This window comes from Ovis aries, chromosome 2, assembly GCF_016772045.2.
Source record: "Ovis aries strain OAR_USU_Benz2616 breed Rambouillet chromosome 2, ARS-UI_Ramb_v3.0, whole genome shotgun sequence".
NCBI lineage: Eukaryota > Metazoa > Chordata > Mammalia > Artiodactyla > Bovidae > Ovis > Ovis aries.
In genome coordinates this window covers 43,118,273-43,146,086 of record NC_056055.1, presented here as the reverse complement: position 1 = coordinate 43,146,086, position 27,814 = coordinate 43,118,273, and the positions used below count along the sequence as shown (strand labels likewise).

The 27,814-nt window shown below is 36.8% G+C and overlaps 1 protein-coding gene across 8 annotated transcripts in view; it reads left to right on the top strand.

Annotated features, from left to right (window-relative positions):
• The window catches only part of PPP3CC (protein phosphatase 3 catalytic subunit gamma), an 84,063-nt gene that overhangs the window by 43,822 nt on the left and 12,427 nt on the right, over positions 1 to 27,814 (top strand). For all 8 annotated transcript variants that reach the window (XM_042243146.2, XM_042243144.2, XM_042243145.2 and 5 more), the window contains 7 exons: positions 689 to 800; positions 7,798 to 7,943; positions 10,571 to 10,710; positions 13,926 to 14,003; positions 14,239 to 14,333; positions 17,842 to 17,967; positions 18,894 to 18,965. In XM_042243146.2, the coding sequence (XP_042099080.1) occupies positions 689 to 800; positions 7,798 to 7,943; positions 10,571 to 10,710; positions 13,926 to 14,003; positions 14,239 to 14,333; positions 17,842 to 17,967; positions 18,894 to 18,965 (769 nt within the window). The remainder of the gene's footprint in view (positions 1 to 688; positions 801 to 7,797; positions 7,944 to 10,570; positions 10,711 to 13,925; positions 14,004 to 14,238; positions 14,334 to 17,841; positions 17,968 to 18,893; positions 18,966 to 27,814) is intronic.

The window sequence follows — 27,814 nt, the reverse complement described above, 5'->3', positions numbered from 1 at the left end:
ATACCTCTCAGTTCAGTTCAGTTCAGTCGCTCAGTCGTGTCCGGCTCTTTGCGACCCCATGAATCGCAGCACGCCAGGCCTCCCTGTCCATCTCCAACTCCCGGAGTTCACTCAGACTCACGTCCGTAGAGTCGGTGATGCCATCCAGCCTCTAGTACAGTGTCGAATAGTAGTGGTGATAGTGCCTATCCTTTCCTTGTTCCTGATTTTAGTGGAAATGTCTCTAGTGTTTCTGCACTAAATAAAATACACGTTTTAGGACTAAGGAATGTGTGTGGCTGGCTTTATCATAGAGATCTAGATATTTGGATAGAACATGGGAACAGAAAGTAAGAAGCGGTTTCTGGGAAGCCTACTCTCCTATGTTCTTTCAAACTTTAGGGCAGGGCATTCCTTGGTGGTCCAGTGGTTGGCACTCTGCGCTTCCACTTCAGGGGGCTGGGCTCAATCCCTGGTCTGGAACAGAGATCCTGCATGCCACACAGTGAGGCCAAAACAAAAACAAACAAAAAGAAAGAATTCCAGGGTGACAGCAGCAGGTCACACTCAAAAGACGTATTCCTCACGTTTTGTCTTGGGAATAGCAATGAGACATGCCATTACAGCAAGTCATTTGAACTTGTATAAATTGTCTTTATGTGTTATCGTGATCAAAAATAAAAATTTTATCCTTGTGTTTGTCTTGTAGTGTGTGCTGTATTTATGGAGTTTAAAGATCAATCATCCCAAAACATTGTTTCTGCTTCGAGGAAATCATGAATGCCGGCATCTTACAGAATATTTTACCTTCAAACAGGAATGTAAGTATAATCACTTCTCCAGAACTTTTTGGAAGCTATGCTTTAGCTCGTCCCAAAGCAAATTAAACACAAAGAAAAGAAACTATTGAACCTCAAATGCTTCCTGTTCTGTTTTGTTCTTGTTTTGTTTCATTTTCTAGTGAGAACCTGGGTTCCACTATTTAAGACACTTGTTTTAAAAAATAACTTTTGAGTTTCCCCCATGGGAATATTTGGAAAACATTAATAAGTCCAAAGATATAAATTGTCCACACAATTACATCACTTAAAATTAATAACTATTAGCTCACTATTTTGGAGAAGGCAATGGCAACCCACTCCAGTACTCCTATCTGGACAGTCCCATGGACAGAGGAGCCTGGTAGGCTGCGGTCCATGGGGTCACTAAGAGTCGGACATCACTTTCACTTTTCACTTTCTTGCATTGGAGAAGGAAATGGCAACCCACTCCAGTGTTCTCGCCTGGAGAATCCCAGGATCGGGGGAACCTGGTGGGCTACCATCTATGGGGTTGCACAGAGTCGGACATGACTGAAGTGACTTAGCAGTAGCAGCTCACTATTTGAGATGCAGATTTCTATTCTGTCTACATAAAAACCTATCCTGAAATAGTTCAAATCTATACATATATATATACACATACACACTCACAGCCATCCCTTGATGTCCCCAAGGATTTGCTCCAGGACTGCCGCAGATACCAAAATCTGCAGATTATCAAGTTCCTTATGTAAAGTGGTATAATGTTTCCGTATAACTTCCATACATGCTCCTGTATGTGTGTGCTAAGTCATTTCAGTCATGCCTAACTCTTTGCAACCCCATGGACTATAACCTGCCAGGCTCCTTTGTCCATGGAATTCTCCAGGCAAGGATACTGGAGTGGGTAGCCATTCCCTTTTCCAAGGGGTTCTTCTCTACCCAGGGATCGAACCTGGGTCTCCCGCATTGCAGGCAGATTCTTTACCACCTGGGCCACCAGGGAAGCAAATGTCAGTAAGGAGCTGCTTAAATAAGGGATAATACATCTAAAAAGTGGAATGCTAGGCAACTGTTGTAAGATCAAGGTGGATATAGATGTCCTGATATGAAGAGATGTTCAAATATGTTGTTAGGTGACCAAAGCCATCTGCAGAACATCTATAGTGTGATTGCCTTTGTAAATTACAAATATGTAAGGTGCAGAAATAATTGGTCACAATGATTACCTGTGGGGAGTTAGATCAGGAAGATTAGTACTTTTAATTGTTTGTCTTCCTCTAGACTCCTTGAATTAGCTTTTTATCACTGCTATGTAATACTGTTAATATTATAACAAGGTCTTAAACTGGTAACTTCCAAATTATCCAGCTGGGGCCAAAATCTTCAACTTTTTAAAGCATCTCAGGTGATTCTGTAGATCAGGAAGATTAGTACTTTTAATTATTTGTCTTCCCCTGGATTCCTTGAATTAGCTTTTCATCACCACTATGTAACTGTTAATATTATAACAAGGTTTTAAACGGGTAACTTTCAAATTATCCAACTGGGACCGAAATCTGTAACTTTTTAAAGCATCTCAGGTGATTCTGTAGCACACTGCTAGTTAAGAACACCTGTTACAAAGGCTTGGCACGTATCTACTGTTTGTCATTTGAGAACCACTTCATTAAGTGATTTAAAAATTGGAAATATTTTGCATTGTTTTTCTAAGCCAAGTGCTGGAGTGGTTCTCATTATGTCTCTATTTCTTTACCTGGGAAAATAAACAATTCATATTAAGCAATTCACAAAGGCTCTGGAATGCCCAATGTTTAGCAATATATAAGAAATGAAGAAAGAGGTGTATGAATGCCTTTGAATTAAGATTCAGGGTGTTTTAGGTAGATCTAATTTTTCCTCTGTTTTGTTCAGAGCCTTTTTTGATGAGTATACTTGGTTCAAGGCTATTTTTAGAAGATACAACAATAGTTTTGGGAAACATTTTGAATGTGTCATTTTGCACAGAATTTCTTATCTCAGGTTTTTATTTACTTTTCACATGCTTTTTTAGTTAAACCACGTTTTTTTCTCTCATCTACCAACATACTCCTGTTTCATTCTAACACTGCATCTGAAATGTAAATAAATCTTGGAATAAACACACAAATTCAAGTACAGTTTCAAATTTTTTTCCTATATAAGGAAAGAGCATGTGTGCTGCTTTGCACAAGTGTTTTTACTGATAAGCTGATCTTTCTTATAGAGACACCGTGGCATTTAGAATCAGCACTTATAATTACTGCCAAGTGATGCTTAGTTCCAAATTTTGTAGCTGCAGTCTTGTTAATATTTCCAAAAGGGGCAGGTGGAGGCTTTTATTATATCAGGTTTTAAAGTGCTTTATATTGCAGATATTTTTAAAATTTCTTTCAAATCCAGAGATAAGTTTTTCAGAGATAATTTGAGTAGCAAAGTATAACAGTTAATTTTTGACATATTATTTATCTTTGCAAAAACATTTCTTTATTGCTATAATATTTAGAAAGCAAGTAACCTAGTGGTTTTATGATTCTATCTCATAGCTCTGGGTTCAAATTTCTAAGTAAATTAATTTCTTTTTTCCAGGGGCCTTTTTTTGATGTGTAAACATTAAGTAAAATTATAGGACGTTCCAGAAACTCCTATAATTTTGCTAATGAAAATAGTATTGTTATGACAAGTTGATTTTTTTTAATAAACAAATATTGTTTGCCATTGTTCATCACTTAAATAAGCATTATTTACAGTAGCAAGAGATTGGTGTCCTTAGATTGTGTTATATCCATAAAGTGGAATATTATATAGATATTTAAAAATTACAAAGCTCTTCATATAATGATGTGGCGTGATCTCCAGAATATGTTTTTAAGTCCAAAAAACAGGAATTCCCTGATGGACCAGTGATTAGGACTCCATGCTTTCACTGCTGAGAGGCTGAGTTCCATCCCTGGTCAGGGAACTAAGATACAACATGCCGCACATTACAACCAGGAAAAAAGAGGTCCAAAAAGCAAGTGAAAACAGTGTACATATGCTGCTGCTGCTGCTAAGTCACCAGCCGTGTATATATGCTACATTTATGTAAAAAACAAATGGCTGTTGTGAAAGGGAAATATACATATTTGCATGTATATGCATCAAATATCTTATAAAGACACCCAGAAAACTAGTTGCCTAAAGGAGGGGAAAGACACACTAATTTTGAACCTTTTTTTTTAACCTATTACCTTAAAAAAAAAAAGCAAATAAAAATTAAAACAAATATATATAACCACTGTTTAGAGCAATTCATGGTTTTTTGCAAATAGTGTTGACTCTCAAAATTACTTTGAAAGAATATTGATGAGAATTTTGTTTTGTTCATGTTCTATTATTGATACTGGTTAGAACTTGTTAACAGTGTGATCCTGTGACCGAGGTGCGCATTTGCTTCATTATGGGATGTACCTTACAATTTATCATGAAAATAAAACACTCAGCTCGTTTAACCTTTGGTAACTATGTATTTGGCTCTTTAGATTCTCCTACTAAATATTTAACTTAAAAATAAAGACTGGAAGGAGTATGGCATCATGTTAAGAGCATGAACAGGTTCAAGTTCTAGTTCTGTTACTTACTAGTTGCAGCTTTGGACAAGTGAGCCCAGTTTCCTCAACTTTTTAATGAAGTCAGTGATAGTACCTACTTCAGAGTTTCTCTGAGGATAAAATAAGGTAATTTTATTGGTTAACACTTACTGGGACTTCCCTGGTGGTTCAGGGTCTGAGACTCTGTGCTCTCAATGCACAGGGGCCTGGCTTCAATCAGGGAACTAGATGCTGCATGCCATAGCTAAAGATCCTGCATGCCACAATGAAGCTCAAATATCCTGCATGCTGTAACTAAGACCTGGTGTGACCAAATAAATAAGTAAATATTTTTTAAACAACCAAACTTATATAGTACCGACTTTGTGCCACACATTTTTCAAAGCATTTTACATATGTGAATTCACTTGATCCTCACAGCAACCTTGTAATGTAGGTGGGTATTGTTATTAGGCCCATACTATAGATGAGAAGATGAAGACACAGAGTTAAGTAATTGTCCAAAGTACTATTGCTAGTAAGTGGTGGAGCTGAGGTTCAAGTCCAGGCAGTCAGGTTCCAGACTCCACTGTGTTTAAGATGGCACAGGAACATTGGGAGCCTTCAACAATAATAAAGATAATATAATAAATATTACTATACAAAAATTATATATCCATCATAGAAAATGCAGTTAAACTAAGTCATCCTCAGTCTAACCCCTCAGAAAAGAATTAGTGTTTATATACCTATTCAAAAACTTTAAGAACATAAAAATGATAACATTCTGTAACTCATATTTTGCTTGTGTGCTTAGTTTGATTCGTGACTTCCTCTTTCAATTTACAAAATGAGTTAAGACACTGTATTTCTTTCTTCAGACTTGGCATTCTTCTGGAAATAGGCTAAGGAATTGTTCTGAGTCATTCTTAGGGTTGAAAGGCAGTTTATTGGTGTAAAATGGTGTTTGGAGCATGAACTAATGAGTAATTAAAATCCCTGCCTATATACACCCTTAGAACTCTTACAAAGGAATTGCTTATTGATGTTGGGAACAAGGGGAACTCTGGCTCCATGGATTTACAAGAGAAAAAGTAAATCACTGGCCACAAATGAAAGGCTTTATTTCCCTTGCCTTTTTTCCCTTCAAAACTTTTTATGGCTATTTCTGGGTCTACTTTTGAAATAGCCGAAGGTGTAGTGTTCAGATGCAAAGGAGAATAGAAAGATATAATTGCAAGCAGATACAAAGATGGCTCTTGTTAACTTGGATGTTGTAATAGAGTCAGCATATATTGTGAAATAGATTTTAATTGCCTTTATGGTAATACAGAATTCTTTAAAAGTCTCTAAAGGAACCCACAGACTCCCTTAATGTCCTCAAATCCTAATCAGTATTGGCAGTAAAGGGACAGTATCCACCTTCAGGGATGAAGAGTGGTCCACTGGTTTACAGGAATCTCTCTCCAGTCATTCCTGCCACCCAGGAATTGCACTCCGACCCACATCTGGACCCATCACCCTTCATTTTATTCCCCAAAGCCTTGCCAGGACCAGGCTCTGATACTTGAACTCTGATGCTTGATTCATGTTGATATATGGCAAAACCAATACAATATTGTAGAGTAATTAACCTCCAATTAAAATAAATAAATTTATATTAAAAAATAAAACAATAAGCAGCTAATGGAAACATTACCAACTCAAAAAAATAAATAAAAGCATGGAGATTAGAGGACGGCACTAAACAGAAATAATTACCAGCTGGATAGTCTGACTCACTTGCTATAGCATTGCTGTCTGGGCCCTTGTGGGCTCTGTGTCATCTTCATGAAATTGTGGAAGAGGAAAAGGAGCTCACAGTTCTGTAGGACTGCCTGCTTGTACAACTTCTGGCAGTGTTTACCAATATGCACCTCCTAGCATATTGGGTTTTTGAACCCAAGACCAAAGAAGAAGATGTTCCCTCTCTCTTTAAACTAAAGCCATCTTCCAACTTGTTATTGTTTAGTTGCTCAGTCATGTCCAACTCTTTGCAAGCCCATGGACTGTAGCCCACCAGGCTCCTCTGTCCAGGGAATTCTCCAGGCAAGAATACTGGAGTGGGTTGCTGTTTCCTTCTCCAGGGGATCTTCCCGACCCAGGGACTGAACCTGCGTCTCCTGAGTTGCTGGAGGATTCTTTACCATCTGAGCCACCAGGGAAGCCCTCTTCCAACTTCTCAACTATTACCTGTTCTTTCATGGCCTCTCATGACCTCAACTATTATATATCACGACTAGATAACTCTCAAGCCCACTGGAGTATTTTTGTTGCTATTCTATAGCCTCAAAACGACCACCACATTAAAATACAGTTCACTAAGATGAACGTTTTTACCTAAAACAGCATAGGACATAATTTGCTTAAAGACCTTAAAAATCCTGAGCAAAAATATTATTGACATTCTATTGATGACTCCTAAAATTTCGGTTTCTATTTATATATTTTCAACACAGCCAGTAAGGCTTTTTAGAACCAACAAAATACTCGAGACTCAACGAGAGACCATGGGGCATGGATGCTTGGCATCCATCCTAAAGAGCACAACCCAGGAAGGCAGCGCCAGGTGTCCATTTCCATGGAGTAGTCCTCTTGGGAGTACACAGCACATGCCTCAGTCCAGAGGTTTCTTGCCTTTTGCCTCCCTTTCCCCAGTCTGCTGCTACTCACAGCTCAGGTGCAAGGAGACAGTATCCACACTGGACAGATTAGGGAGCCACCCTGCCTTAGAAACCTCATACATCACAAGTGCCAGTATCACTTGTGAAAGCTTTATTGGCATAGTTTTCAGGGTCCCACCAGGGACATACCTCATGAGTCACTGAACTCAGAGATGCCCAAAGCTGTAGCTTCCACCAGGTAATTGGGTGGGTTTCTCAGGTGGTGCAGTGGTAAGGAACCCACCTGCAATGTGGGAAATGTGGGAAACGTGGGTTTGATCTCTGGGTCTGGAGGATCCCTGGAGAAAGAAATGGCAACCGACTCCAGTATTCTTGCTTGTGAAATCCCATGGACAGAAGAGCCTGGAAGGTATAGACCATGGGGTCAGAAAGTGTCGGACATGACTTAGCAACTGAGCACTGAGGTAATTGGGTAATTTTTACCATAAACATCATTGCCTAATGACACAGCTGATTACATTCACTTTATCAGGTTTCCAGGACAACAGAACTAGAAACTTAATCCAAGGCCACACTTGTCTTTAGAAAAAGATGGAGATTTTGTCTGCCCTTTATCCACAACTTTTCAGAAATATCTTTACAAAGATGATTGTGTTTTTGAATTTGCCTGCATTAAATGGCTTTGGAGTAGCTTTATAATCATCTGGCCTGTATCCTTTCTCAGGTATGATAAATTCTGTTTCTCTTCCTTTGTTTTTCCTTTAATAGGTCGAATCAAATATTCTGAACAGGTGTACGATGCGTGTATGGAAACATTTGACTGTCTTCCTCTTGCTGCCCTCTTAAACCAGCAGTTTCTGTGTGTACATGGAGGAATGTCACCTGAAATTACTTGTTTAGATGACATTCGGAAAGTAAGTAAGCATTCATTAGTCTCGTGGAGTAAATGCTTTTAATTTCACTTTTTATTGCAGTTAACTAATATGTCTTTATTGCTGAAAAAAATTAAATATGGATAACTAAAAGTAAGAAAAACAAATCACCAGTGATCTTTTATTGGGCAGTAGCTTCTATAAACATCTTTCCTGTATCTCTTCCAGTAAATGTCTAACTTTTAACAAAACCTGGCTTTTACAAACTAGAAACATAACATATTTTGAGTATAGCCCTGAAACTTTAAATTATATTGCAATAAGGACAGGAGGTAAGATGGTTGAATGGCATCACAGACTCGATGGATGTGAGTTTGCAGTCCATGCGGTCACAAAGAGTCAGGCATGACTGAGTGACTGAACTGAAGGAAGGAAGAAAACCAGGGTTCTAGTCCCTGTTCTGCCATTAATTATGTGATAGTGAAGTGAAAGTGTTAGTCACTCACTTGTGTCTGACTGTGATCCAATGGACTGTAGCTCGACAGGTTTCTCTGTTCATGGAATTCTCCAGGCAAGAATACTGGAGTGGGTTGCCATTCCCTACTCCAGGGGATCTTCCTGACCCAGGGATTGAACCCATTTTACCTACATCACAGGCAGATTCTTTACCATCTGAGCTTCCAGGGAAGCTGCCATTAATTGTGTAACCCATAGCAAATCACTTAACCTCTTAGATTTTCTTGTCTGTAAAATGAGGAAGTTGAAATGGATGGGCTGAGGACTCTTCATCTGTGAAATTCATTGACTTCGACTTTTTAGATGGTAGAGTTTAACTGCTACACTTGCCTTAGTTGGTAATCGTGATTTTCAGGACTGTGTATCTTCATGATTGAAAAAAGGCCATCAGTCTTTTTTCAATTATATTGTTCTGCGTCATCATCTTCTCTCCTCTGCCTTTGCATTCTCTTGTTTAGTTGCTAAGTCATGTCTGACTCTTTGCAGACCTGTGGACTGTAGCCCGCTAGGCTCCTCTGTCCATGGGATTTGCCAGTCAAGAATACTGGAGTGAGTTGCCATTTCCTCCTCCAGGGAATCTTCCCGACCCAGGAGCAAACCTGCATCTCCTGCATTGGCAGGAAGATTCTTTATCACTGAACCACAGGGAAGCCCCACAACGGAATATTATGAATAGCTATATACCAACAAATAGGGCAACCTAAAAGAAACAGACAAATTTTTAAAATCATACAGACTTCCAAGATGGAACCATGAAGAGATATTCTCTTACCTCTCTTACATACAGAGAGAGGAAAGGTATTCTCTTTCCTCTTTTTACAGAAACTAAAAAATTTTCTGTTTGGAAAACTCTTTTCTCTGACTTAAAGTTACTATTCTCAGGGTAAGAGGGTAGTAACAATGCACAGCCTTTTCTGCTGCCTTGTCATTAAATAAACAGCTGGTAAAGAATCCGCCTGCAATGCAGGAGACTCCGGTTCAATTCCTTGGTCAGAAAGATCTGGTGGATAAGGGATAGGGTACCCACTCCAGTATTCTTGGGCTTTCTTGATAGCTCAGCTGGTAAAGAATCTGCCTGCAATGTGGGAGACCTGGTATTCAACCCCTGGGTTGGGAAGATCCCTGGAAAAGGGAATGGCTACCCACTCTAATATTCTGGCCTGGAGCATTCCATGAACTATATATAGTCCATGGGGGTCACAAAGAGTTGGACACCCTGAGCGACTTTCACTTTCACTGTTTTACATAGTGGCACTTTCATTGTTTTACATAGTGAATCTCAAATTTTACAATTCTAAATCAGTCGTGTTAGTAAAAAGCGCCCCTTTCATTTCGTAGGGGTCCTTTTCTTGGCATTCAGCTCGCCTGGTCACTTGGTGCGTGTGCTTTCTTTTGTTTCTTTGTTTTCGTTTGTTAACTAAAGCACCAGTGATTAGAGGCTTCAGTTAATAACTTACGGTGAAATGCCTCCACTGCAGAGAATGGAAAGGATGAAACCTTTTGCAAACCCCCCCCCCCCCGAACTAGCATTCTTTAAAATAAATCTCCACCGGAATGAGATAAGCAATGAACAGAGCCATTGAAAACCCTTGCTGCTCTCATGGTAACCTGGACTCACCTAGGCAATTGAAATAGTCTTTCTCATAAATAGTATGTTTCCATAGTGATGGACTTCACATTCAAATTAAATGAGCACCACTTTTAAGATGAGGACGTAAGGGGATTTATTAATTAAAATTTGTTACCAAAAACTATGCATGTAAATTTATTAAATGTTCATTTTCATCCTAAAGGAAAATTCTTTAGGGGTTACTGCCCACTCTCCTAATACAGTCTTATGGTTGGAAGGGTCTTTTTTTGACCTCGACCAGGGCTTCCCCGGAGACTGAGCAGGAAAGAATGCATCTGCAATGCAGAAAACTAAAGAGATGAGGGTCCAGTCCCTGGACCGGGAGATCCCCAGATGGAGGGCGTGGCAACCCAATCTAGTATTCTTGCTGGGAAATCCCGTGGACAAAGGAACCTGGCGGGCTATAGCCCATGGGGTCATAAAGAGGCGGACATGACAGAAGCGACTGAACATGCACATACAGTTTCCAAAAGCTCTTTTGCTTTCATGATTTCTCTTCTTTTGGCTTTTGCGTGTCTTCTAGTTAGACAGGTTTAAAGAACCTCCAGCCTTTGGGCCAGTGTGTGACCTGCTTTGGTCTGATCCCTCCGAGGATTATGGCAATGAAAAGACCTTGGAACACTATACCCACAACACTGTCCGAGGGTGCTCTTATTTTTACAGGTAAGCTAATCCTCAGTTAAGATTAGATGGGGAAATAATGGAAACAGTGAGAGACTTTATTTTCTTGGGCTCCAAAATCACTGCAGATGGTGACTGCAGCCATGAAATTAAAAGACGCTTGCTCCTTGGAAGAAAAGCTATGACCAACCTAGACAGCATATTAAAACGCAGAGATATTACTTTGCCAACAAAGGTCCATGTAGTCAAAGCTATGATTTTTCCAGTAGTCATGTATGGATGTGAGATTTGGACTATAAAGAAAGCTGAGAGCTAAAGAATTGATGCTTTTGAACTATGGTGTTGGAGAAGACTCTTGAGAATCCGTTGGACTGCAAGGAGATCAAACCAGTCAATTCTAAAGGAAATCAGTCCTAAATATTCATTGGAAGGACTGATGCTGAAGCTGAAGCTCCAATACTTTGGCCACCTAATTTAAAGAACTGACTCATTGGAAAAGCCTCTGATGCTGGGAAAGATTGAAGGTGGGAGAAGGGGACGACAGAGGATGAGATGGTTGAATGTTATCACTGACTTGATGGATAAGAGTTTGAGCAGGCTCTGGGAGTCGGTGATGGACAGGGAAGCTTGGCGTGCCGTAGTCCATGGGGTCACAAAGAGTTGCACAAGACTGAGCGACTGAACTGAACTGAATCCTCAGAAAATTAGAAGAGGAAGTTATAATATACTTTATCAAAGTATTTTAAATTGCATATTTGGTATCTTGCATCTGTGTCATTCAGGGACTTCTACTCAATTTTTTGATTAATAAAAGGAAGAAACCGCTTTTCTTCCTTTGCTTGTTTTTTTATACTTTATTAGGTGTTATGCCCTAATAGGTGTAATATACCAAACGCAATTGAACACAACATCGTGTAGTGCTTAAGTGTTATTGTGTGACTCTGGATAATCTAGATTATCTGTTCCCAAACATCCTCTGTTGACTTCTTGAAAAATAAAGACTTCTTGGCTCTTCTTTCAGAGATTCTGGTTCAGTAAGCCTGAGACAAGGGAATCCTGTTATTTTTTTAAAAGCTCTCTAGCTTTTGGAACTGCTGGTATTGGCAAAGATATAAAAAGAACAGGACATTGTGAACTAAGCCCAGGACATTTCCTGGAAGTTGATTGTGGTCTTAAATCTCTTATGTGAGCTTTCATTGTACTTTGCCACTCCAAAGTAGGGAGGTTCAGGGAAGTTTGAAGGCTACTTTTTTTTTTAATTCCAATATTTTATTCCAATAAGTAATATCTGTATTTAGTACCCTGAAAATCTGTGATAATTGCTGAAGATAATGCATTCATTAAATGAAATCTATACACAAAAAGAAACCTCAGTTTTGCCATAGTTTTAACATTCTTCTAAGTAACTTTTTCATTCTATTGTGCCAACTTTAGCAGTGACTAATATGATAGAACCATTTAAATTTTACTTCTCTGTACATTGCTTAAAATAAAGAACATAAAGCTTTTTATCTTTAGGAGAATATAAATTGGTATAGTTTCTATGACAGTCAGCTTGACAATATCTCTCAATTATAAATGGCCTTGGCCTTTATTCCAGAATTTCTACTTCTAAAATGTAATCCTGTGGCTATTATCATTCATGATCTTCGATCCTCATTATTCACGAATTCTGTTTTGCAAATCTGCCTGCTTGTTTTCATTTGTAACCCCAGAGTCAGTACTCTCAGCAATTCCAGTCACTCACAGACATTCATGTGTACAGAGCAATGGAAAATTTGGGTCACCCGTTGCACGTTTCCACTGAGGTTGAAGGCACAGTTGCTCTGCCTTCTTATTTCAGCTCTCACAGTGTAAGCAAGTATTTTTTCTGTGCTCTATTTAGTGAAACATTTCCCACATTTTTGTTGGTTAATTTGTTGCTGTTTAAAATCACCCCAAGCATAGTACTGAAGTGCTATCTAGTGTTCTTATGTGCCAGAAGGCTGTGGTGCGTTAGATAAGTTTCATTCAGGAATAAATATGGCCCTGTTGGTCATAAGTCCCATGTTAATGAATCCACACTATATCTCAAATCAGGTGTCTTTGCACAGAAACACATATAAAACAAGGTTATGTGTTGATTCGTTTATGAAAATGTTGTGACCAGAGGCTTCCTGGACCCTAACCATGCATTTCCCCTAGGAGTTCAGTGTTCTGACATTCAGTTTTGCAGCAACTTTATATAGAACATAGCTACTGCAAGTACTGGGAATCCACTGTACTTGAAAATGTGTAAAATGCATATACAAGGTTTTTGCTTCCTGCATTGTTTATGCTGAAGGATTTTAAACAACCTAAACATTCAACAGAAGACTAGTTAAATAAATGGTTGTACATCCCGACAAAGGAATATACCAGGCGATGCAATTAGAATATTTTTTAAAAATGAAAAAAAGAAAACAAATCCTTTGTATGCTGATTGGAATAATCACTAATATAAAGTGAAGAAAGAAAAAGACCTACGAAAAAGCTATGTGTATCATCTGATAACATTTCTTAAAGGGGGCTATGCATGTGTGTGTGTATAATTGCTTGAAACTGAGTAAAGTATCTCTGAAGGGCTCTCAAAGAAATCACAGACATTGGATGATTCCAGGGTAACTGGAAGATAGAGATAGGCTGGAGAGAGATGTTTCACTGTAGAACTTTTTGTATCTTTCCATTTTATACCACATGAATAAATGTGCAACCTGTTTTAAAACTTATTGAACATAATAAGAAACAAAGACTAAACCTAAATTAAATAATTAACACTTGGATAACTCTGGGATAATTTTGTATCCTCTAGTTCTCCTATTGGGTATTTGCCATTCAGAAAGCACCTATGCAGTTGTTGGTACCTACCACACCCACACACGTGTATGCACACACACACTGCTTTGGTATTAACACTTTTCTAATATCAAGATACTAAGAAAAGTTTTGATATTGTGTTATTATTATGAGTTTTATGGGTTAAAGAAAAAAATTAGAAGGTAGGGGAGCTCTCCTTCTGTCCCAGGGTTGTCCGTTATGTACGTCCTTGATCTGGAATGAGGTGTATCAGTGACATGGGAAAACAAGAGTGATGATTGCTAAGCTATTAATAAAAGTTCAGTGGTAATGAAAACCTGTAAATTTAAAACAGATTCCTTTCATCTTAATTTTTCCCCTGCCTCCTATTAAAAGACAAGTGTCTTCATTCTGAATTTATGTTTTCTAATTTTCTTTTACAGTTACCCTGCAGTTTGTGAATTTCTGCAGAACAATAATTTGCTCTCAATAATCAGAGCCCATGAAGCCCAAGATGCCGGGTAAGTTATATCAAAACGGTACCAGGATTTCCCTGGTAGTCCAGGGGCTAAGACCCCATGCTTCCACTGCAGGGGCTGTGGGTTCTATCTCTGGTTGGGGAAGTAAGATCCTGCTGACTGTGTGGCACGGCCTACAACAGCAGCAATAATAAGCAAAACAAAACTCTGAACCCAGCAGCACTGCAGAGTTTCTTCTTTTAATATCAAGACAGACGGGCTGCCATTTCTCTTCTAGGTATCGAATGTACAGGAAGAGCCAAATGACGGGCTTTCCATCGCTCATTACAATTTTCTCTGCACCCAATTACCTAGATGTCTATAACAATAAAGGTAAAGGAGACCAGCGATACTTGAGTTTGAATTTGTGAGTAAATGTGAGGTCTAGTTTAATCATATGTTATGTGCATAGGTAATTTTTGGAATATATTTATAAATTTTAAATAAGAAAAAAAAGAAGTCTTAATTGAAACAAAGGCCAAGAAACTTAGAATTTAGGCTTCTGTTTAGTTTTCATCTCCTAAGGATTTGGGGACTCTGTGATTATAAGTAATGATTACAGTAGGTTTGACTGTACCATTGAATCAAAATATAAGAAGAAATACATTACTTCAGGTTGAGGTTAAAACAGCATAAATTATTGGTTTTGATGAATCTAATTTATTTATAACAGTCCCTCAATAAAATGTCACTATTTAGTGTTTTAATGTCTATTATTAAACTGTTTTTGCTCTTGAAAAATGATACAGTTAGAATGAATACTATACCAAAAAGTCAGAAAAATCTTTGTTTAGTCCAAGCCCTGCTCAAAACTAATAGTGTGACTTTAGGAAGTCGCATAGCTTTCTTAACTTCAGTTTCCCATTAAAAAAAAAAAGATTTGGATATACACTTGCCTTTTGATCCAGAAATTCTACTTTTAAGGCTTTCTTGTAGTCTTAGTCATTTTTTTTTTTAATTTAACTTTTATGTTCCCTAGTTGATAAGTTTGTATCAGGACGATCTTCTACCTAAAAGCCTCTTCTGTAACATGCCTCTGTAACTGTTTTGTTGTTGATAAAGTATGACTATAAAATAATAGAACTTTTAAACAAACATGCCAGAACAAATATATCCAAGTGAGTATTGTCCCTTCAAAGTAGTTACCTTGGGAGCTTATACCCTTATTCCAACAATGCTGCCATTGTTCAAAACATTTTTGGAACTCCTCTTTTGGCATTGCCTTCAGAGTCTGCGACACATTCTTTTGATTATCCTCAGTGATGGGAAATCATCGTCCTTTGAGGGTGGATTTGATTTTTGGAACAGCCAAAAGTCATTCGGAGTCAAGACTGAGGACTAAGGTGAGTGATCAAGCTAGACGATACCATTTGGGGTCAGGAACAAGGTATGATTATAAGGTAATGAGACTGGTTTTCCTTGTGTTGCTTATAAAATGGCTCTGGAGGTAATTCCAAAAGAAGAGTTCCAAAAACATTTTGAGTAATGGCAGCATCTTTGGATTAAACATACAGTAAGGCAGCAAGGTGCATTGATAAGAACACTGAGAGCTAGGAGGCAAAAATCCTCGTCTAGTCCTGCTTCACTTTTAAATTCACAATTAACAAGTTACTTAACTTCTCTGAGCCTCAGTTGATCTTAAATAACTGTCACATAGCCTTGTTGAAGATAAGTTGGAGTAATCAGAATGAATATTAAAAGCATTGGTCAGACTATAAATCGCTACACTGCTATAACATCCTCCTGTTATTGTGCCTGGTGTGATTACATCAAAGGACCACACTCATCTGATATATAAGGTCTGGTGTGTTTGTCGTTGATGGTTTCTTAAGTCTCATTACTTTATAGTCATATCTTGTATATGCAGTTGGGGAGAGAAGTGTAAAAGAGGTCCATGGTATACTTATTTCCTCTATCTCAAAGTCAACTGTGAAATGGCACATCTCATTTCACTCTGATTTGGATCAGTTATCTCTGGATGTCCTTAGTGACATGCTATCCATTTTTAAAAGGCATTTCTTTGACTTAAATTCTCTTCCAGTCTTACATTTTGGCTTTCCTTCTCATCATTCTTTTCTGAGTCTCGGCTATCCTTCAGTACTCGCTTCTCCCTAAGTCCATTCTTTCTTATTTCTCTTTTCCTAATAGAAACTTGGTTTTTGTTTTTGTTTCCTCCCTTATGAATGGTATGTGCCTCTCATGCTGTCAGACTTCCTCAAGGACAGTCTGTCCCTCACCCTCGTATCTGTGATGAAGACTTTCCCTTCTCACTCCCTTGATTAACCTTGCTATTAAAGTGTCTATTGATTGGCCAGTGGATTTATCAGTGTGCTAAGCTAAAACATGTCATCTAAATCAGCAATCACTTTACTAGCTTAACTAACTGCCAGCTTGTTCTTTGCCTCATTCTAATCTGGTCTTGTTTTGATCATTCCATTAGTAAACTATTTTAGAGTCCAGTTGAATCTGAGTTTTTTTGTCGGCCTTGACTTAATTGGTAACATCCTTTACCTTGCAACTATCTTGTTTTCCTTGGTCATTTCTTAACCTTTTAGGGGGCTGGGGAAGGAAGAAAATGTGGCATTTAAAATAATCCCTAGTGATGCTTAATTATTCCTCTTGAAGAAGATGACTCTGTCCCCCTTTTCCTCCTTCTTTTTCTGTTGCTTTTCTTTCTTGCATATTCTTTAGACTTATTGGTACGAACAGACATTTTTTTATCAATAGTTCTACTGGTTATGTGAAAGACCTTTAAGTCATGATTTTTAAAGATCTCTATTTCTATTTTTGTGTCCACCTTCCATCTCTTTTTCTTGTGTAGATTGAGGGAATTGTTGAATATTTATATACTCATCTAACTTGAATAAAATACATATACATGAAAATAATGGGACATGTACATTGTACCAGTATTAGAAGCATCTTAAAAGCTGAAAATCCTGTTTTCATGTATTTATTTAATAGTCTATGGTAAACGTTTTAAATATTCAGTGACTTAAAAATTTGAGAATACTAGGCTATCTGTAATAACCAAAGAGACAGGAATCAGGAGATGGATTATACCTGTCATTTCTAGAGAACTATTGTACCCTATTCTATTTATGATCATACCAAGAATAATTTAAGAGAATAATGCAAACCACATTGCATTGCTGGTGATGCAAACTAAGGGATTGGATTTTTTAAAAATTTTAAGTATAAAGAAAATCAGTTTGGTACTAAAGTATGTGTGTGTGCAATATATGTATATGAACCAGTTAATATTAAACATTTAAAGCGTGAGCAATATACTGACTATGTATAGGAGAGATGGGCAATTTTTTATTCACATATTGTATGGAGAAGTGATTTAATCTACTTTGAACCTTGTTAAATTGCTCCAAGTTTACCATCTATCTGTATTCCCTACTATGAATTAATAAAATCTTTGGCCCTGGCTAATGACTAGGAAAACAGGCTGTGTTCATTTAATGAGAAATGTTTGCCCTCAAAGGAAAGTTGTAATTGTAACCATTTGGCCTATAAAGGGAAATCATGATGAAATTTTTCTCATGTGGAATCTGAGATTTCTATAGATAGTTACCATGCAAGACCTTTGAAGTATCAGAGCTTAAGTTTCTTTTGTACTTTTATTATATGAGCTCTTCAGGTAGCTTTGTTCCTTGGGATAATTCTTAAAAGAATGAACTGTACAGCATGCTGTAAGATTTTCCATGAGTCCTAAATTTATAAATGGAAAGTCAGTTCCTGAAATCTGGGTAGTAGGTACACAGCTGTATCCAGTATACCAGTTACCATGTCCTGTTCCTCTGTGCCAGATATTTTTCTTTTTCTTTTTTAGCTGCTGTGTTAAAATATGAAAACAACGTCATGAATATCAGGCAGTTCAACTGTTCTCCACACCCCTACTGGCTTCCAAACTTTATGGATGTTTTCACGTGGTCTTTGCCTTTTGTCGGGGAAAAAGGTAAGAGAACTAAGACAGATAAGTTATCCTAACTAGTAACACCCTCCTACTTGCATGCATTCCCTGATGGTTCAGAAGTGTTTTTCTTAAAGTTACCAGAAGTGTTTTTTGTTTTCATTGTTCTCTACAAAGACTTTTAAGTGGCGCTTATTGGATTTTAAATTATAATTCTAGTTGATTATGATTTTCTTATTCTAAGTATCAGTTTAAACTAGCTGGCCTTGTATGATCAAGATGTTAGAATAACATAAGTAACAGTAAAATAACCTTTCCTTCAGTGATAAAGGGATTTAAATGGGAAGATTTATCCTTAGAATTCTATTTGTGCATCTATACAAATAAGCTTCCCAGCTGGCACAGTGGTTAAGAATCCTCCTGCCAATGCAGGAGTTGCAGGTTCAATCCCTGGGTCAGGAAGATCCCTGGAGAAGGAAATGGCAACCCGCTCCAGTATTCCTACCTGGAAAATTCCGTGGACAGAGGCATTTGGAGGGCTACAGTCCATGGGGTCACAAAGAGTCAGACAAGAGTGACTGAGCACGAGCAAATGAGCTATGCAAATCTGTCAGCCTGCTGTACATAGGCCTGGCGGCTTCCTTTCTTTGTAAAATGGGAGGAAATCTTCTCCTGTGTGTATCAGTGTAGAAAAGGTTCTGGCAGCAGTCTAAAATGAAATCAAGTTGTTAAGCATTGGAATCTTAAAAGACTCTGTACTTTAACTGGAGCAAGTAATCTCCCCCAACTCTGTATAAACTTGAAGGTCTGCATTTAGTGCTGCTCCTTAAGCTACTCTGAGCAGCAAAACAATCAGTCATTTTTATCTGTGTTTATTTAAAATATATATGTTTATTTATATATCCACATCCTTTTAGAGAAAGTGTCTTATTAATTATACAAATTTTGGACTCTTTTGTCTTATCATCTAGTTACAGAGATGCTGGTTAACATTCTCAACATATGCTCTGATGATGAATTGATTTCCGATGATGAACTTGAAGGTAAACTTGCCTTTTCCTTCTCTGAACTAGAAATGAAGAACTTTTGGTTTGGGTTTTAGTTTGTTTTGGAGAATTTTCTTTGCCTTATTAAAAAATAATTATGTTTGTTGTAGAAAAATAAAATTCGAAAAATATAGGAAGCCATAAATAAGGGGAAAAAGTCACCAGTAATTCTACCATCTCATAGATACCCACTGTTAACATCGTGATATAAAAACTATTATTAGCATCTTTTTTCTCCTCTTTTTTTCTTTTTAACAAAAAAGGTCATGTGATAGCATCACTTGCATTTACTGGTATATTTTTGTAGACTAATTTTTCAATGGGTACATAGTTGTCCATGTTGATTATTCTTTGTTTTAACCAATCCTCTGCTGATGGATTTTGAATTTTTTCCAACTTTTTTCTTTTAAAACTTCAGTTTTGAAAATTTTTATAGATAAATCCTTGCATATTCTGTCCAACAATCAGCATTTATTATGTCTTATATGTGCCAAGAACTGTATAGGCCTTTGCTCTCAATAAGCTTGTATTCTAGTGGTGGGAAAAACGAACAAACAATAAAGTCAAATGTTGACATGTGGTATGAAAGAAAGCACTATTAGGAAATGAAAAATAATACTTTCTTGATTATTTCCATAGGATAGATTTCCATAAATTGAAAATCTGTGTCAATTAGTACTTATAATTTTAATTTAGACACAGATAACCTGGAAAGGCTGTAATAGTTTACATTCTGCATATGCAACACATAGTTCTCAGTGCTCTTTTAAATACTACTGATTATAATGTTTATAGTCTGGTGTGTTTTTAATTTAAAATTTTATTTTTATGATGACTAATGAGCATTTTTCTTGTGCTTATTGACCTCTTTTTTTTCTTTTTTGTGAGTTGTCCACTCATGCATTTTCCCCACTTTTGTACTGTTGCGTGCTTGTTTGTTTTTCTTATTAGCCTGAGAGATTTTTATATAGTTACATTTTGTTTATGTAGCCAAAATTTTTTTTCTAGTAATTTGTGTGAGATTTGATTTTAAAGATAGATCCTAACTCACCTGAGAATGCAGGAGATTCTGAAAAGATGGTGGCACCTTAGCATAAACCTCTGACTGCCTCATTCTCTCCAAGCTTATACTAAGGTGATTCACTCAGCTGTTAGGATGAAGTATCTGTGTTGTGCAGAAAGCCCAGCTTACTTTGAGAATATAGATGAAAGTCCTGACCATACTTATGCTTCAAATTCCACGTTGAAGGTGCAGAGCAGATGGGGCATAACTATGTTTACCTTTAAGAATGGGATAGGAGATCACTGCAGGGAACCAGTTCTTGTGAAAATAGTGCAGCCAAGTGAAAATTAAAACAAAGAATTCAAGTTAGGAAAGGATGAAATATGTAAGAAATAGATCTAGTAAATTTTGTATTTTAATCTAAGTGGAAATTATTGTGAACTCTCTTGTATGTATTAATGCTATTATATGTATCCTTGATTATCGTAAGAATGAGATTCCTATATTATACCAAAAATTATATTTGGGAATATTTATCAAATTATCATATATAGTAGCAAAAGATTCAAACATCACAATATCCCTCAGTGGAGAGCTGGGCAAATCAATTTTGATGTATCCATATGGTAGATTCTCAATGGAGTTAGATTATTTCCTTGCAGTAAGCCTCCTTTCCTTCCCGCTTCTCTTCTAGTTAGTTCCTATTCATCTTATTGCCACTTCGTCATGGAAGGTATTTCTGATTTCCCAGATTGGACCCAATACCCCTGATGTGTTCTCTTATCAATGGTGCTAACTTCTTAGCATTTGATAGAGTTACAATTTTGCATTTATTTATACTGTTAATATATGTGTATTGTTACAAGTCACTCAACAGGGATTTGAGTAATGAGGACAAAATTTTTTTTTGCTTACCATTATCACCTCAAAACCAAGTACAGTAAGTAAATGAGCATAGTAGGTAAATATTTGTTGAGTTAGATTGAATGGTATGAAGTACAGCCATTAAAAAGTGAAAAAAGGAAATAAAGCTATTGGTGCTGATATGGAAAGTGTGTTAGATATTAAGTACAAAAGTAAATGTATAGAATCTTCTCATTTCCTCTTTTTTTAAACAAGGTATGTGACTATAAACTGATACAGGCTTTAACAAAATTTTTTTCTGAAGGGAAATGAAGACTAACCTTTTAGGGTAAGCTGGTGAATTTGAGCATACTTCTAAATCCATTCCTTCCTGAAACCACACTAAAACTACAATTTTGGTTTTATCCAAGTGATATAAAAGCTAAGGATTTTTGCTTTAATAATGCCAGACAGTTCAAACCAAGCCTGACTCTTAAGACAAGTAGAAAAGCTAGACAAAATATTTTTACAAGTTGCTTCAGAGGCATTCAGAAAGCTAAGAAAGTGAAAAAGAATTACCAAGTAGAGATCTGAGGAAAAGCATACATCCAGAGAAGTAAGACATTTGGTCACATTTGGGACTAATTTTCTCCTAAACACATTCATGAATTTCAAAGGAGGGGGCTAAGAGATTGACCAGCCCTCTTGATAGAAGCTGAGAAAGTTGGGAGTTTGTGACTTGTCAAAAATGGATAGAGTATGGGTAAGCTTCTGCTCATTGGTTTTGGGCCCCTAAAGCTTGTATCTATGTAAGAGTAAGGGTGAACTAGAAGTATAATTCCCTGAAAGGGACTATCCTCAATCATTTCAGTCTCTGAAATTTAAATAAGGTAGTCCCAAGCATCTGGCAAAAGCAAACGTTTTCAGACTAAGATAGCATTATATAGAACCTTAAACTGCTGCAGTTTTCCAAATATAATACATGGCTCACAACCCAAAATAAGTAGATACATGAGAAGACATAACAACACGAACGAAAATGAGCAGAAAGAGTGAGAAATAAAAGCAGACCCCTAAGTTCTTCAGATGTTAGCTTTATCAGACCAAGCTTTAAAATAACCATGCTAAAAAATTAAACAATGCTAACTATGTTCAAGAATGTAAAAGACTAAAGTAAAAATTTTGGCAGAGAACTGTAAATTATAAAAATGGAATGTAGCAGAGCTGATAAAGCACCAAAAGAAAATTCTAAGAATGAAAAATAAAAGAAACTTAACAGATAAATTAATAGAAGACTCAGTAAAGCTAAACAGAGAATAAATGAACTAGAATATAGGTCAGAAGGAACAACCTAGAATACATCACAAAGAGAAAGAATAAAATACTCAGAAAAGGTATGAGAGACATGGAAGACACAGTGAACAGGTATCAACTGTGTGTTTGGAATCAATCCTAGAGAAGAGAGAGAGAGGATGGGGTACAACCAGTATTTGAAGAGATAATGGATAAAAGTATTTTAATACTGATTAGTTAAGCCACAGATTGAAGAAGTCCCCAAAACAAAAGCAGAATAAATACAAAGAAAATAATATCTAGGTACATCACAGTGAAAGTGCTTCAGATGAAAGACAAGGGAAAAAATCTTAACTGGACCAGGCTAAAATAAATATTACTTTCAAAAGAGAACAGTTAAACTGACAATGTATTCTTAATGGAAACAATGGAAGGAGGAAACCATGGACTAACATATTCAAAGCACTGAAAGATGATAATTGGTACACCTAGAATTCTATACCTAGCAGAAATATCCTTTAAAAATGAAGAAATAAGCACTTCTCAGGTATTCCTCCCTGTAAAAGTTACACTAGAAGAAATACCAGGAGACCCACACTAAATGGAATTCTAAAGAATATTACTCAAACAGAAGGAAAATACCAGATGGAAGCTTGGAGGGTCAGGAATAAATAACAAGAACAGTAGAAAATACGTAGGTAAATAAAATGAATGCAGACCTTATTAAATAATAATAATAATGTTTTACTGAATTTAAATGATAATTAAAATATATGACAGTAGTAGTTGGCAGTGGGATAGGGTTAAACGGTGTGAGGACTTTATATTATCTGGGGAAGGTGGGGGAAAGTACCTATTAACATTATATTTTGATAAGTAAGAGATGCATGGTGTAATATGCAGAGTAGTTTTCAAGAAGATTTTTTAAAGTGTGTAATCTTTAAATTATAGGGGGAAAAATGACTATAATAAAAAAATAGTCTAGGGGACTTCCCTGGTGGTCCAGTGGCTAAGACTCTACATTCACAATGCAGGGAGGGGGTCCCAGGTTCTATCCCTGGTCAGGGAACTAGACCCTACATGCCACAACTAAAGATCCTGTATATGCTGCAGCTAAGACTCAACTCAGCCGAATAAATAAATGTTTAAAAAAAAAATAGTCTAGATGGCAGGAAAGGAGGGAAGGTACTTATAACACTATGGCAAATAGGATAAATAAATGATGATAAATATGTCAGCAACTTCACATGTAAATAGATAAAAGATAGTCAGGAAAGATTAAACAAAAGAAAAAAACACTATGATGTTTTATAAGAGAGAAAGCATAAAGACAGAAAATTTGAAAGTAAAAGAAGAATATATTACTACTTTTATAAAAGAAGTAAAGAACAGAAAGTAAAAGAAGAATAATATTATATTACTACTAACCAAAGAAAAGCTGTTGTAGATAGATTAATATTACATGAAATAGGGACTTCCCTAGTAGTCCAGTGGCTAAGACTCCATGCTTCTAGTGCAGGGTGCCTGGGTTTGATCCCTGGCCAGGGAGCTAGATCTCACTTGCTACAGTTAAGAGTTCTCATGCTGTAAAAAAAGATCATTGATACCGTATGCTGCAGCTAAGACTCAGCACAGCCAAATAAATAAATAAAAATAAATACTGAAAAATTACATGAAATAAAACGATGAAAAATTTTTGTTCGTGTGAATTAGTAAAATGGCTTCATAATATATAAAGCAAAGATTAACCAAAGTACAATGAGAAATAGAAATGTCCACAGTGATAAGAGAATTTAACAAATATTTTTCAGGGATTGGCAGAATAAGCAGACAAACAAAACTAAGAATGTTGTAGAAAATTAGAATGCAGATAATAAACTTGACCTACTGACTCAGTGGACATGAATTTGAGCAAACTCTGGGAGCTAGTGAAGGACAGGGAGCCCTGGTGTGTGGGGTCGCAAAGAGTTGGACACAACTTAGTGACAGACAACAGCACTCGACATAGAAAGAGAAAGCACCTAACATACCGACTATACTTTCTTTTCAAACATGCATGAATACTTACAAGACTGGACCTTTACAAGAAATGTTCTGGGTTAAGAGCAAGTTTCATGTATCAAAGCATTAAAATCACAATGACTATAGTCTGACTATATGCAGATAAGATATGCTGCTGCTGCTAAGTCACTTCAGTTGTGTCTGACTCTGTGCGACCCCATAGACAGCAGCCCACCAGGCTCCCCCGTCCCTCGGATTCTCCAGGCAAGAACACTGGAGTGGGTTGCCATTTCTATCTTGGATTCATGAAAATGAAAAGTGAAAGTGAAGTCACTCAGTCGTGTCAGACTCTTAGCGACCCCATGGACTGCAGCCCACCAGGCTCCTCCATCCATGGGATTTTCCAGGCAAGAGTACTGGACTGGGGTGCCATTGCCTTCTCTGGCAGATAAGATATAAATCAATACAAAAAGATAACTAGAACACCACCATATTTTAGGAGATTTTAAAATATACTTAGTAATCCAGCAGTCAAATAATAAATCACAATTAAAATTTGAAAATAATTTGAACAGAAAATGAAAAGCAGTACACATTAAAACTTGAGGGCAGGCAGTGCACCAGACAGGTGTGGGTTTGGCACTGGAACCAGAACTTTAGCAGATGTTCACTGGTTGACACCATAGGAGAGGAACTGAGTTATACTGGACCTTAAAGCAGCTGGATGGTCAGAATTAAGTGTGAGAGATGCCATCAACAGGGAGATCTCTTTCAGAAATTGTAATCAGGCATCTGGTTTTATGTCTCAAGTTACCTACAAACGGAGGAGATGAATCATTACCTAGAATGGTTCAATGTGTACAAGGTCCATGTGCCTCTCACCTCACATATCTGTGGGAGACTGACCAAAAGGGATGTGAAACTGGCTAATTTTGTTGAAAAAGCAACTGTTTCTGTGTGATTCCTTCCAAAATGCATGTAAAGTTTTATACACATCCTGCTGCTGCTGCTAAGTCACTTCAGTTGTGTCCGACTCTGTGTGATCCCGTAGATGGCAGCCCACCAGGCTCCCCCATCCCTGGGATTCTCCTGGCACATCCTAGCTGCAGTGTATTTTGAAGGCAGTTTACATGAACAAATTAAATTATAAATTTAGTTGACCTTTATATCACATTTTGTAAAATCAGTGCTTAAATACAGAATGATTTAAATTGAACGAAAATAAACAGTAATGCTTGAGGGATGCATCTAACATCATATTTAGAGGAAAACTTATAGCCTTAAATGCATATGTTGGAAAAGAAGGATGGTGAAAATTCAAAGTTTGTCTCAAGAAGTTAAGAGAAAAAGGGGCTACCACATTAAACCTAAAGAAGGCAGGTAGAATGAAATACAGAAGTTAAGGAAAGCATAAGAAAACAAAATGAAATACAGCCTAGGGAATTCCCTGATGGTCCAGTGGTTAGAACTCTCTGCTTTCACTGCTGAGGACCTGGGTTCAATCCCTGGTCGGGAGAGTAAGATCCCACAAGCTATGCAGTGCACCCCTCAAAAACTAACTAAATAAAATATAGGAGAGAGGAGCAGTAAAATCAGAATGTACCCATTTCAATCAAATTGATAAATCCCTGGTAAAGAAGACAAAAATAGCAATGACAGAACTGAAAAAGAAGACAACATTCATTACCAATCCTATAAACATTAAGAAAATAACAAGAATACGTTTATACTAGTAAAATTTAAAACTTAGATAAAATAGATTTCTAGAAAAATGTAACTTATTCAACATGTTTGAAGATTTAGCATTCAAAATTCATTCAGGGTATACTAATGTAAGATACTAATAATAGTGGAAACAAGGAGAGGGTATATGGAAATTATCTATGCTATCTTAACATTTCTATACATCTAAAACTATTGAAAAGTAAAAAATACATATATTAAAAAATCAGTCAACAGGAACTTCTCTGGCAGTTGAGTGGTTAAGACTCCATGCTCCCAATGCGGGAGACACAAGTTTGATCCCTGGTTGGAAAACTAAGATCCTGAATGCTGTAGGCATGGTCAAATTTTTTTTTTTAATCAATCAATCAATTAATATAATTCACTGCATTAAGGGAAAAAATGGAGAAAAAATCGTTACCTCACCGGGTGTAGAAATGGCATTGGATGAGATTCATCCTTCATGTACAATAGATCTCTTAAACTAGGTTTAGAAAGGAGTTCTTTAATCTGACAAATGTATCTGTGAAAACCTATAGCAAATATCATATGTGAAATATTGAAAGCTTTCCTTAGTGATTGGGAATAGACAAGGATGCCAGCTATCAAAACCTCTTTATAGTATCTTATTAGAAGTCATAGCCAGTACAGTAAGGAAATAGAAAGAAATACAAGGTATAAAGATTGAGGACGAAGAAACAAAACGATCGTTTATTTATAGATCGTTATTTATAGATTTATAGATTATATTTATATGATTATATAGAGAGGCAATTTAAAAGTTTATAGATTATTTATTAGAATCAATAAACAGATGTAGCAGAGCTGCTGGATACAAAGTCAGAAAGCAAAAATCATTGTATTTCTATTTGCCAGCACCAAACAAAATGAAATTTTTAAAAAGCTGCCATTGACAATATCATTCCTAGCGATAAACCTAACAAATGATGTGTGATACCTCTAAGCAACAAACTAAACCATTATTAGAGAAATTAAAGGACATGTAAATAAATAGAAATACCATGTCCACAGATTATTGGAAGACTCAGTGTTATAAAGATATGTTATTCCCAGATTGATGTGCAGATTCAATACAAAGTCAGATATTAACAATTTGACCCTAAAATATATATGGAACTTCTAAGGATAGTTTCTGAAATTCATACGGAAGTATGTAAGATCAAAGAAGAAAGTAACTGGAATTACTAGCTCAAGGACAGAGGAGCAGTGAAACAAAACAGAGAATCCAGAAACAGATCCACATGTATATAGACACTTGATTTACACTAGAGGTGTCTCTGCAGAATAATAGGAAAACAATGGTATTCGTATGGTTGAGGATATCTATTTGAGAAAAAAATTAAACCTAACTAACCCCTATTGTATTCTAAACCCAGTAATAAATTCCAGATGGACTAACGCATTCAAATATGATAGGCAGAACAATAAAGCTTCTAATATGTATTACATAGAATGCATTCATGACCTTGAAGTAGAAGAAAATTTCTTAAACAATACACAAAAAACACTAACAATATAGGAAATTACTGGACTGCATTAAAAATTAGAACTTGTGTTTATCAGAAGAATAAGTGTGTAAAGACAGCTACAGGGACTTCCCTGGTGGTCCAGTGGCTCTAGGACTCTGCACTCCCAATGCCTGGGGGCCCAGCTTCTGTCCCTGGTCAGGGAACTTGATCCCACAAGCTGCAACTAAAGAGTTCACATGCCACAACTAAGGATCCCACATACTTCAATGAAGATAGAAAGCACAAATAAGACCTTTGGAGCCGCCAGATAAATAAACGTTTAAAAAAAAAAAAAAAAAGACAAGCTACAGAATGGGGGAGGGTATTTGCTATACAACCAACAACAGTTCACTTGCAGAATATATAAAAAACTACAGATCAATGAGGTGAGACTTGAATGAGCACTTCGTAAAAGAGGATATCCAAATGGCCAATAAAGATAGGAAAAGTTATTC